This window comes from Cyclopterus lumpus, chromosome 1, assembly GCF_009769545.1.
Source record: "Cyclopterus lumpus isolate fCycLum1 chromosome 1, fCycLum1.pri, whole genome shotgun sequence".
Classification (NCBI taxonomy): Eukaryota; Metazoa; Chordata; class Actinopteri; order Perciformes; family Cyclopteridae; genus Cyclopterus; species Cyclopterus lumpus.
Genome location: NC_046966.1, coordinates 20,959,004 through 20,971,371, shown reverse-complemented (window position 1 = coordinate 20,971,371; position 12,368 = coordinate 20,959,004). Strand labels below are relative to the sequence as shown.

Here is a 12,368-nt window from a genome sequence, read left to right as displayed (position 1 = left end):
GTCTCAATCTATAGTTTCAAGTCTTCTTTAATACAGCGTGATGTTTATTTAGTCAATTGAGGTTTAATTTAGAGTAAAATAGACGATACGCGGCGGGCCTAACAACACCCTTGAACCGGACATTATTGTACGATACAGTCTTGCCTCTCGAACCTTATTGCTTAATGAAAGCGTATTTGTTAATTATTTCCTTTTGCACAGTCTGTGAATGGCATTAGCTGACAGCAAGTAAAGAGGCACCTGAACCGTTGCCTTGCAATGCGATTTCCATGGAAACGGTCGATACCAATGTATTTACGTTCTAAATAGAGCTGGAACAGACAATACTTTCATTATGGATTAATCTGTCGATTTTTCATAAACTGTTTTGTTCATAGAAATACAAAACATTGTCATTGGACTTTAATCCATCTTCAAATTGATGTTTGAAGAGTCATGCAATACAAACTTTTCAGTGTCATTAAACAGAGAAAAGAACCAAATACTTGAATTTGAGGAGCTTTGCCCAATGAATGACTTGAAGTATCAAACATGTTGTTGACTGTGGATCAACTCAAATGCAATATGAAGCACCCAAAGAGATTTGATCTAAACTATAATAAAGAAAAAATAACGATGTTATTATAAAATCAGCTAATTGTGAATTCAGCAGCGATGCTTCTGCTGCTCATGAAGCATTTACGATCCTGAATTAGCCGCAGAAAGACTTGTCTCAACACACCTTCAGAGAAACTAATTAACCGGCATATCGCACGGTGACCTGCGCAGGAAGAAACATGCTAAGGGGGACATTTAGGATAGTGATGACACAACGGTGCAAACACGACCAGCCCGAGGTGAGCGGTGGGGTTTTACTTTTTTTGGCGGAGGGTAAAATCACTTCAAGCGGCCACAGACGAGATGGCATGTAGATGGCGTGTGGATGGCGTGTGGATGGCGTGTAGATGGCGTGTATATGGCGTGTGGATGGCGTGTGGATGGCGTGTGGATGACGTGTGGATGGCGTGTGGATGGCGTGTGGATGGCGTGTAGATGGCGTGTATATGGCGTGTGGATGGCGTGTGGATGGCGTGTGGATGACGTGTGGATGGCGTGTGGATGGCGTGTGGATGGCGTGTGGATGGCGTGTGGATGGCGTGTGGATGGCGTGTATATGGCGTGTATATGGCGTGTGGATGGCGTGTGGATGGCGTGTGGATGGCGTGTGGATGGCGTGTAGATGGCGTGTATATGGCGTGTATATGGCGTGTGGATGGCGTGTGGATGGCGTGTGGATGGCGTGTAAATGGCGTGTATATGGTGTGTGGATGGCGTGTGGATGGCGTGTGGATGGCGTTTGGATGGCGTGTGGATGGCGTGTGGATGGCGTGTAGATGGCGTGTATATGGCATGTGGATGGCGTGTGGATGGCGTGTGGATGGCGTGTGGATGGCGTGTGGATTGGCGTTTGGATGGCGTGTATATGGCGTGTGGATGGCGTGTGGATGGCGTGTGGATGGTGTGTGGATGGCGTGTAGATGGCGTGTATATGGCGTGTGGATGGCGTGTGGATGGCGTGTGGATGGCGTGTGGATGGCGTGTATATGGCGTGTGGATGGCGTGTGGATGGCGTGTATATGGCGTGTGGATGGCGTGTGGATGGCGTTTATATGGCGTGTATATGGCGTGTGGATGGCGTTTGGATGGCGTTTGGATGGCGTGTGATGGCGTTTGGATGGCGTGTCGATGGCGTGTCGATGGCGTGTGGATGGCGTGTGGATGGCGTGTGGATGGCGTGTGGATGATGTGCGGATGTTTGCGATCATGGAAGCGCTTCTGAATGGAGAAAGTCCAAACAGGATGATTAGAAACGTGTTTCAGGCTTTAAGTGTAACATGGCATCAGCCGGGGCTTGTAGATGTTGTGGTTTCTGCTTTATTAGCTACACGTAAAAGAGATTAAGTGGATTTTGCTCTTGAATAATTTATTGATTCCATATTTAACTTGAATCTGTGTTTGTTTTATTGTCATGTGTTTGTAATTTGTCTGGCTGCTCATCACCCTCCCTCCCTCTCTTCCTCTCTTTATTCCTTTCTTTCTTTCTTTCTTTCTTTCTTTCTTTCTTTCTTTCTTTCTTTCTTTCTTTCTTTCTTTCTTTCTTTCTTCCTTCCTTACTTCCTTCCTTACTTCCTTCCTGCAGGTGTCTTTTAATAAACAGTGTTTTGTCTTCCATTGTTGTCTCGTTCAGACATTTCTTAGCAGTGAGATGTTTACGAACTTTATGTCGTAGAATAAAACGTTGAAATCTCTTCAAATTGTGTTAACCACGAATTAGATTTCAGGCATTGAACCAAAAACCCATGAACAAATTGTTTAAACATTGACAAGGAACAGGAAGTTCAACTGAATTTCTGTGCTTTAGGACTAATTTCTGAAGCTTTCCGACGTCGCCAACATGCTGATCGGATCTCACTCGTCTTTCTTTTAATGTACATTTCATCTGCCAGAAATCTTTATTCATGTGCGCTATTCTTTTATGTTATTTGTGTAAGGTGAGTAATTTGTTGTGTAATTTAAGGATCTAAAAAGAAAACTAAACACACACACACCAGATTTTGGCCGTTGTGTCGTCCGTTTTAATATTTAAATGGTACTGTACGCTACATACTGTTCGGGGCCAAAATTTGCGTGTTTTGATTGTTACACAATTTTCTACCACGTAGTCATCTATTATCTGGTGAATCCATATTATATTCAGTTTTTTACCATGTAAAGAATCAAATATTACCATTCTTCACTTCCATGTGTTCACCTCTCACGTTCCAAGAAAGACGTGGACTTTGAAATTGAATTTTTCTGTCTACATTTTATTTTACACAGATAATAGGCATTCTTTGTGCCCTGAAACTGCTGTTTTAATACAGAGTATATGTCTCATATGTTACATTAAAGCAACTGGTGTGAGTAACCAATGCACCAGTGACTGAGTTACCTCTCTTTTCAGGACCGACTACCAGGATTCTCTGCTCGTGGCGGACAAATTGACGTCGAGGAAAAGTTCAGCCGCTTCTCAAATTCCAGATTAAAAATGAAAATTCAATCAGACTGCGGGCACAACAATGAAGCCGGAAAAAAAAGATAGCAGATTAGTGCAAAAGAAGAAGCAAATGCATCGGCTCAAGGAAGAACATGTTTTACCAATCATGTATTTTACTCCCAGGCGGCAGGAAATCGACACAATTTATTTTCGTGAAAAGTAATTCGGAAATATAAAGTAAGGTTATCTTTGTCTTTCTTCTAGACTCAACAGTCTTAAAAAAAATTAAGGCCCGCTTCCCTCATCGGGGAACTGTTTGGCTCGCTCACACAGACGTGGCGTAACTGTATAATTCACACCTGAACGACACCGATGCGTTCCGGTGTCTCCGGAGGCGCTCGCTAACCGAGCTGAAAGCTCACCAGGGTACGTAGCGGCGACTAAATTGCCGCACTTTATCGCATAATAATCTTCATAATGCACTGAACAGCAGTGTGTGAATATGACGCAACTGTCTCCGGGGGGAAATTCATCTTGAATGCCAATTGTCTTTTTCTGTTGTGCAAAGAAGGAGCTTTTCCGTCCTACAGACTATCAGATTTTTTAGACGTGCACATGCATATCGCTGTAAACACACACAAGCACACACCTGCTATTGGTTCAGTTTAATTTAAGATTTACATTGAAGCGTCATATAAAAATGTAACATTGTCACAGTTTTCGCTTGTTTGCATGTCTTGGGATGTAAACTGCAGACACTGGGTCAGGGTACGACCTGTTGCTAGGGTTCAATGGAGAATACAGTTTCAAATATAGTAATTTAGATTTCTTCAAATCAAATCCTATTAAATCGTATGATGCTATATAAATAATTACTGGCCTCTCAATGCATGCACATACTGGACGTGATGAGGAAGATAAAAAGTAAACTGATGCAGATATTGTGTTTTCAGCAACCTGTGAATACTTCTTACCTGACTTTTTCTCATTTAGAATGCGCTCTGGGACCTAAACACTATTATTTATTTTATTTATTTTATTTATTTTATTTATTTTATTTATTTTATTTATTTTATTTATTTTATTTATTTTATTTATTTTATTTATTTTATTTATTTTCATTCATTTGACTTATTTGACTTATTTGATTTATTTGACTTATTTTATTTTATTTATGTATTTTATTTATTTTAACCGTATGGCATTGGGCATTTCTGCAAGCTCGATACAAGACTGATATGAAACGTATTAATAAAACATATCTTTGGTTCGATCAACGTGTGCTGTGGTTTGCTTAGAAATGTACAATGGCAACAAAAAATGGGCTAATGCCAGAATTAGAGGCCTTAGGAAATTAATTATGTCCTCGGGGGTCCTTAAAAGTATGAAAATACAAACATGAGTGTTTATGAGTACGTGTGGGTGTGTGTCTGTGTGTCAGATGTTGACTGTTAAGGACCACTGGTCTGATGAGTAACGCACATTGCACAGTCGTCAAGTGCGCTCGTGCACACACAGACACACACACACACACACACACTCTTCAGAGAGATAGCGCTGTAATATTCACCTTCTGCAGCGAGATAAGAGAAGCAGAAACTAATAACCTCCCAACCGCATCCCTCTCCTGTGTTTATGACGCTCTTCATATACGCTAACGTCGTCACGTCAATAAGCAGAACGGCTTCGTGTGGCCCGAAGCTCGGGTGACGAAATGAGCCAAACGACATTTGATTTAATCAAGTTTTTGCAGGTGGGAACGTCTCACGGGGTGCAGTGTACAGTTATTACACAAAGCCAAAAATCGAGCCCATCGCGGCTCAGTCGTGACGCTCCTCGAGGAGCAAAAAAACACTTTGATTTCACTCAGCCGGAGAACATGCACATCTGCTAATGTTCTTCTTTTTTTTCCGGATTCTAAAAAAACCTGAAACCGCAGCTCAGTCGTCGACATGGCATGTGGACAAAGCTCGGGGCAGAGCCGAGAGTCCCTCCAGCGGCATCATTTAGGGCCGCTGTTAGCGTACGGGACGCGGCGTAGCGCCGCGCGAAGGGAGTGGAGGCCTGTTGCCTCGCAGCCTGTGGCGATCCATTAAATATGTAAAGTCATTTGGCCCAACATCACTCTAGAGTGCCAATACGACAGCAGGAAGAGAGGAGGCTATAATAACTCTCTCACAGCAGTAAAGCAGGCCGCTCCCTGGGCTGCAGGATGATTTGGACCTCGCCGTGACCGCCCATACATTACTAAAGTGGAGTTTGAAATGAAAAGCCAATATGTAGACAGAGGACACAGTACCTTTTTTTTTTTTTTTTTTCTTCCTGCCAGAGTCACAGAAAGTAAATTTCCGACTCGTGGCAGCAAAACCCCAGATGGACGTTTTTTTTTGTTTTTTTTACTTTCTGGACTTCAAAACAAGATGTGTGCAAAATAAAATGGTTCCCCAAATGAATAATGCATGCGGTTTCTCCCCCCCCCCCCCCCCCCCCCCCCCCCCCCCCCCCCTCCCTTCGTTATTCTCGCCGCACAAATGATTGCGAAGGCATTCCTTGGTTAATTAACACGTTCTTGTCACCAGAAAGAAGAAGAAGAAGAAAAAAAAACACACACACACACAAACAACAGCATCTATTTTTGTTTGATGCTAAGAAAAGAAAAGTGGCGCAAAAAAGTCCAACGTGTGTTTTTTTTTTCTTCTTCTTCTTTCTGAGCCCTTCTCCCATTGGTCTTTAACATTCCTCCCATTCCCACCTCTCTTCTGTCAACCATATTGCTGTTAGCGCTTGAATATGTAGCCGTCCGGCCTCCGTTGGGTGAAAAATGGCTTTCATCTCGGATTTGAGCTAAAGCAAATTGCCCCTCTGGTGGTATAGATCCTTTTTTAAGGAGGTTTGGGATTTGACACGCAGAGTGAGAGCGAAAGGGGAGCGAGGAGCTGTGGAAATACTGTGTGTTGATACGAGCACGAGAGTTGGGGAGGAATAAGTCAAAGAGAATACGGAGGAGCATTGATGAGCGAGAACTATTTGTTCTCGTGGTTTTCGTTGGGATTTGAAGAGTCCGAATTTGTACCGCAGAAGTGGCAGCACGACCAGCTCAGGTGGTCAAATATGATCATTTAAACCGAGATCATATCTAAACAGAGACGACGAGCGACCCAAATCTCTTTTCCTAATGTTTGTTTTTTTTGGTGTCATTTTCCTCGGGAGAGATGGATTTTCAAAAAGCAGTGTTCTGAAAGCTTGTGCACAGAAGTTTATCAGTGAGGGAGAAAAAAAAGAAAAAAAAGAGTTCAACATCCATTTTTAATTGGATTCACCAAACATGACAGAAGAGAAGTAAGAAGAAAGAAAAACAGAAAAGGAGGAGACGAAATGAAAAGGAGATGGAGACGGGACGAAGAAAAAGGGAGCGCAAAGAAAGAGGAGAGGAAAGGAAAGGAAAAGGGCACTCTCTCACCCTCTCTCACCCTTCTTATCGTTCTTCACAATAGAGAAACAACGAGGAGATGATGAGATGACAAGAGGAACCACATGAGATAAGAGAAATAAGTGGTATGAAATAGATGAAAATAAGATGAGAGCGAGGAGATGAAAAGGATGAGATTGACCAAATTATAGAAACATGATCAAAGAAAATAGAAAAGATGGACAGCAGAGATTGACAAAATGACGCGCGAGAGGAGAAATGTGATTGAAGAGATGAGATCCAAGAAATGTGATGACGGAGAAAGATTAAGGAAGTGAAATGAGATTAAATGAGTTATTTAAAGAAGTTTACAAAAAAACAATAAATGAGAACGGAGCTAAATAAACGAGATTAGAGTGATGAAAATAAGATATAATAAATTCAATATTATAAAAAAACTACATTACCAGAAATAAGATGCAATACAAAGAAAAATGAGATCGAAGATATAAAATGGAATTGAGAAATTGGATTTAGACATTTTAGAGATTGAGAATACAGATCAAAGAGAACAGATCAAATAAATTAGATGAGATAGAATAACAGATATTAAAGGTATGAAATCAAGGAAATATGAGAAAAATAGCGGAAATGCAAAATTTGAAATGGATTAATGGGATTATTCGGGGATTCTTTTTTGATTTTATGAGATAAATTACATTATATGGGATAAAGAAATGAGACGCAGGTGATGAGCCAGAGAAATTTGAATTTGCAAGCAAGATTACAACCCTGACCGGACCCTCACCGGCACCCATCACTGTACTTCACGTTCCAATACGTGGTGCCATGGACACATTCATATTGAAATACAGCAATGTGCACCATCTGAATCCCTCCAGACTCGTTTCCCCGTCAAGTTGCACATCTAACAGAATAAAATATTGCCTATCCTGGTTTCTTTAGGTTTTTTTCTTTTTTTCTACAGCTAAAACATGACTCGCCTCTACCGCGTGGAAACAAGATGATAAAGACGACAGAAAACACAAAGTTCTGCGCTCGGTCCTAGTTATGAATTGATTGAAGCTTGGGATTTTGATTTAAAAAAATGAATATTTGACGTGCTGGCTTGCGAAAGCGAGATGAGAGAGATCAATGCCGACGCCAAACAAAATGGCACTGTAGTGTTTCAGCACAGCTCTCCAGAATGCGAGGAGGATCCTGTGGGCGACCTGATAAGATGTGACACACGGGCCCCCACATCCCCCCCTACACACACACACACACACACACACCACCTGAAGCCTTCCACCAGTCCTACTCCCCCTGCAGGTTATACCTCGGCCTCGGCCGCCTGTGTACCACTGACATCATTTCCTGTTGTTGTTTTAAAATCCACGCTCTACGTTTTTCATATCTCTGACTTAACGCCCGTCTCCGTGTTCACTCTGCCAGAGGACATCTGTCACGGATGCAAAGAACATGTAAATTTCTTCTTTTTTTATTTTATTTATTTTTTAAAAAAGAGGTTGGATCGCTCAGCATAAGCAGGAAAAAATATTTAGAAGGAAGAGATTAGAGACCTGAGGCTGCTTTTCACATCAAAGACATCACTCTCATCTCATCGCTCTCCTTCTCGGGTCTCACTCGCTCTTGTGCTCTTGTTCTCCCCGTCTCTCTCTCTCTCTCTCTCTCTCTCTGCCTGCCTTCCCCTCCGTGAATGCGTGGGTGCAGCTGGTTCCTATGGCAATGCCAGTCTTTCTAAGCTCGACCTATGCCCCCCCGCCCGCCCCCTGAGGATCGCTACATCATTAACAATGCACACATACGGACAGGGATCTCATGACATTCATCAGATCTGCACATTGAGTGATCTGCATTCATGCAATATATAACAATAGCCCTTAAAATAATTAAATAATAAAGAGCATTTTCGGTTTTTAAGAGTCCTGGCTGTGCAGAAGGGAAATACCACTTTCCGAAGTCTACTTCCTAATTTCCCCTGGACTTTTAACACCTCGGTGCTGCGATAAGGCCGATAAGAAAAAGACTCTTCAATGATAAAATAAATCAGTTGTTCATCATCGGGGGCCACTGATAATAATTAGCAATAACCGCGATACTCGGGGGAGATCTCTCCACGCTCGCCCCTCCGCCTGCAGACCGCCTGGAGCATGGCGAAGGAGTCCGTTTCTAGTTCAAGGGCAACCCGGCAGAGGCTGGATGTTCGTGTGTAATGTGACGCGGTTTCCCTGGCAACCAGGTGACAAGACGGAGCAGGAAGACAAGCGCGGTAAATCAGCCAGGTGACGATCAGGCAGATGACCCGGGATGACCTATCGGGTAGATATGTGTGTGTGTGTGTGTGTGTGTGCTCCGGTCGCTAGGGGAACCGTTGGGAGGACCGATCTCAACAGGGTTGAGAAAACACAGGTCAGTTTACGGGAAACGTCCGACCTTTTCCCGACGACGCCAGTACGAGCTGCCGTGGAAGTGATGAGCGTTTTTTACACGTTAACCTCGGGGACCAAGACGGCGATGGAATATAAGTACATTTACTCGAGTACTTCCATCTCGTGCTACTTCATACATGTAGTTTAATACATTTTCCTCTTCGCGCCACTCCATATATTTAACGGCCTAGCCAATTAAGGTTTTACATACAAAACAAAATGGCCCATTTATCATCTGTAACGGCTCAGCCTGTTCAGGGTCGTTGGCTCTTGTATACCTGCGCGGTAACAAGAATACCTCTTATCTGTGTTGTCCTCGTTTAACTGTAGTTAAGTGCCGGCTTTTGTGTGTCAAATACCTGGTCTTCACCCCCCCCCCCCCCCCCCCCTACTCCGGTGAAACCTTGAACTGGTCCAGTACGACACATTTTTGCTGCATTTGTAAGAGAGAATAGGGAGTTGTATGAATATGAAAAAAGACATGTTTTTTATTCAAAATACTTAAATATTGTGACTTTTGCTCCCCTTCCTGCCAATGACGGCTCACAATGTAATTGGTGCAGTTATACAGGCACAATTTCCCACAAGCTCCCTCCTTCACTCTGAGAGTCGAGCGAACCAAGAGGAGTTACGTCTGAAGTTAACACAATACGCACAAAAGCGTATACAAATTCTGTTGAATAGCGCTTCTTTCACACAAGGATTTTTTCTTCACCTCACTCAGAAATCAGGATGAACGCTCCTGATTCTGACCTGGACAAACAAGTACAAGTGCCTGTCTGTCACTCAAAAGGGGTATTTATTTCATATCAAAATCAGAGATAGAGGATTTCTGATGGACTGTGAGTCTTGTCGCCGTGTAAACTTTCCCCATGCTTAATAATTTTCAACCGGCTTTGTATCGTCGCCACATTGTCGGTGGCAAAAGTCCAGCGAACATGTTCGCTGGTGAATTATCAGGGCGCTCCGGGGCGGAGGCAAAGTTCAATACCGTTTATTGGCACACCACCCAGCCAACGTTGGCCTTCAATTACTCCAACGCATCAATCAATCGTTGTGTATGTGTTCCCCCTGAACGCAACTCTCGTGGCGTTGCCAATGTTATTGCGACCCCCCCCTCCACTTGGCTTTTTTTTTTAGATTTTCCTATTTCAGCCGTTTGGAAATGTCCAACAAGACAGTAATTAAAGCAGAGTAATTCAATGGAATGCATTTGTGGGTCTACTTTATATGCATATGCAGACGGGCTCAAGCGGCCAAATCCTTATAAATCCAGGCTGGATGTTGGCTGCGTGACACGACGGATGCAGACTCATCAAAAAAAAAACTCAGCTGACTTCACCCTCTGCTCAATTTTTACGATGAACAGAACGCAAAAGGATCAATGGGATCAAAGAGGCCAGTGTTTCGCGGTTATTTTGGGCAGCACCAATCGGATTCTGACCAACATCAAAAGGGGCCGCGAGGCTGGAAGAAGAAGAAGAGCCAAATATCCCGACACTCACTCAGTTCTAATTGTAGAAAATGTGGACGGACGGACAGTAGTCGACTGTTTCGTCCGTCATAGAGAGCTCCATTCACAAACACACACACACACACACACACACACGCACACAGCTTCACGTTCACATTACGCAACACGATGATATGCCATCCACACATGCGCACATCCCACGGGACCTCATTAAAGTGATTGGCTTCAGGACCTTCTGCTGATTACGCCACTCTTTTATGTTGCATTTGCATCTTAAGTACGTAAAGTGCCCTTAAACACACGTGTGTGTGTGTGTGTGTGTGCGCGTGTGTGTGTGTGTGTTGTTGAGTTATAGTGCAGCAGAAGCCAACAGAGAGGGAGACAGAGGGAGGGAAGAGGAGAACAGAGGAGAGTGTGAGGGGGGGGCATGCATGGTCAGAGAGGGCAGACGTGAGCTAAATAGCTGAGTTGGCAACTGTAGACCAGAGAGTGGGAAGACAAGGGTGGGTGAGTCACACCGCCGTGTGATGAGGTACAGTGTAAGGACAGAAGACCTTTTTCCCCCCTGCTTCTTCCTGTGGGAATGAGGTCTCTGTGAGCTGTGTGTCGTCAGTGTACGGCGTTTTTATTTTTTTTTATGCCTGCAAACTGTTGGAGGGGGCGACGGCGATGCAGTGTTCACGTTAATTTAATGCAGTTCCATTTGTATAGCGCAATGTCACCAATCAGACGTTCGCCTCAGAGGGGCTTTACAATCCGTACGACATCCTTTAACCGGGGTAGAACCCTCAGGGGGGGGGGAGCAGCTGAGGATGGAGCCCTTTCCTTTCATTACAAAGCAATAGAAACGACCACTTGCACGTATTTGATTGCTCAACGCGACGCGCTGTCCCTCGGACGAGGGGGGCCGCACCTTTTTCCCACAATGCCGAGTTGTGTACGAGCGTGCATGGCACGCAGTCAGTGTCCCGCTTCATCACAAAGGTGTCGGATGGGGTCGAGGTCAGGGCTCTGTGCAGCTCTTTCACACCAAACTGGGAAAAACATCTCTTTACAGGCCTGTTTTTTGTTGTGCCCGAGGCCGTTGTCATGTCGAGACAGGAAAAGGGGCTCTCGGCAAAACTATTGTCCAACAGATCTTTGTGGGCTTTGAAAGCAGTGAGATTTCCCCTCGGTTAGAAATTAGTGGCCTCGTCCTTGAGCAATAACGATTACTCAATTTACAGGCAATCCCAGAACCCATCAGCCATCAGTCTGACTTAGCCTGTGTGTGCCATCTACAGCCAATATTCTGGGGTCCTACGGCTAATCCCTATGAAGCCATATCTGCATATGAATGCAGACAATTTTTGAAAAAAAAAAAAGCTGTAACAAAAAAGCTAAATCGTTGTCAGACAATAGCTGATGAGAGAGAGAGAGAGAGAGAGTTTTGTGATCCACACACACTGTTTTCCTTTATGCACTCAAAGCCAGCTCAAACATGATTGGTCAATAACATCGCGGGCGCGAACGGAAACTACGGGAACCAGCTTAATCGGCAACCATTTTGAATAACCATTTAGTTATTACTGTAAAGTAATATCTGAAGCAAAAGAGTGCCAAATAATCGTTGCTTTGGCTTGTCATCCATATTATATACATCTGCATAGAAGTAGTGAACGCAGTCGCCCATTGGCTTGTAAAGTGTGTTTGATTACAAGGATACCCTGCTTTATGGTCTATTTCACTCCAAACGAGGACCTTCATAAACTAATGTTTACGGTCTTTAATAAAGGGAATAAATTAAGTGAGAAGTAGGGTAATCTTCTCATAGACTCCAATACAATCAGACTTCTTTTTGCATTCAGAGGAGTCGCCCCCTGCTGGCCATTCGAAACAATTTCACTCTTCAGAAACCGTCTGTTATCATCTATATAATCTTTTTAATTATTCAGGAACTACTCATTAATGATCGATTCCTCACTAGTTCATTAGTAACTACCCCGTATTGTTAAAGTGTTAGATATTTAGAGATTT

At 43.5% G+C, this 12,368-nt stretch overlaps 1 protein-coding gene across 1 annotated transcript; it reads right to left on the bottom strand.

Annotated features, from left to right (window-relative positions):
* Nucleotides 1-881: 881 nt before the first annotated feature.
* Nucleotides 882-1,805, bottom strand: LOC117731791 (proline-rich 33 kDa extensin-related protein-like). Its single transcript, XM_034534237.1, has one exon. The coding sequence runs from the start codon at nucleotides 1,803-1,805 to the stop codon at nucleotides 882-884; it is 924 nt and encodes a 307-aa protein (XP_034390128.1).
* Between the last annotated feature and the right edge of the window lie 10,563 nt (nucleotides 1,806-12,368).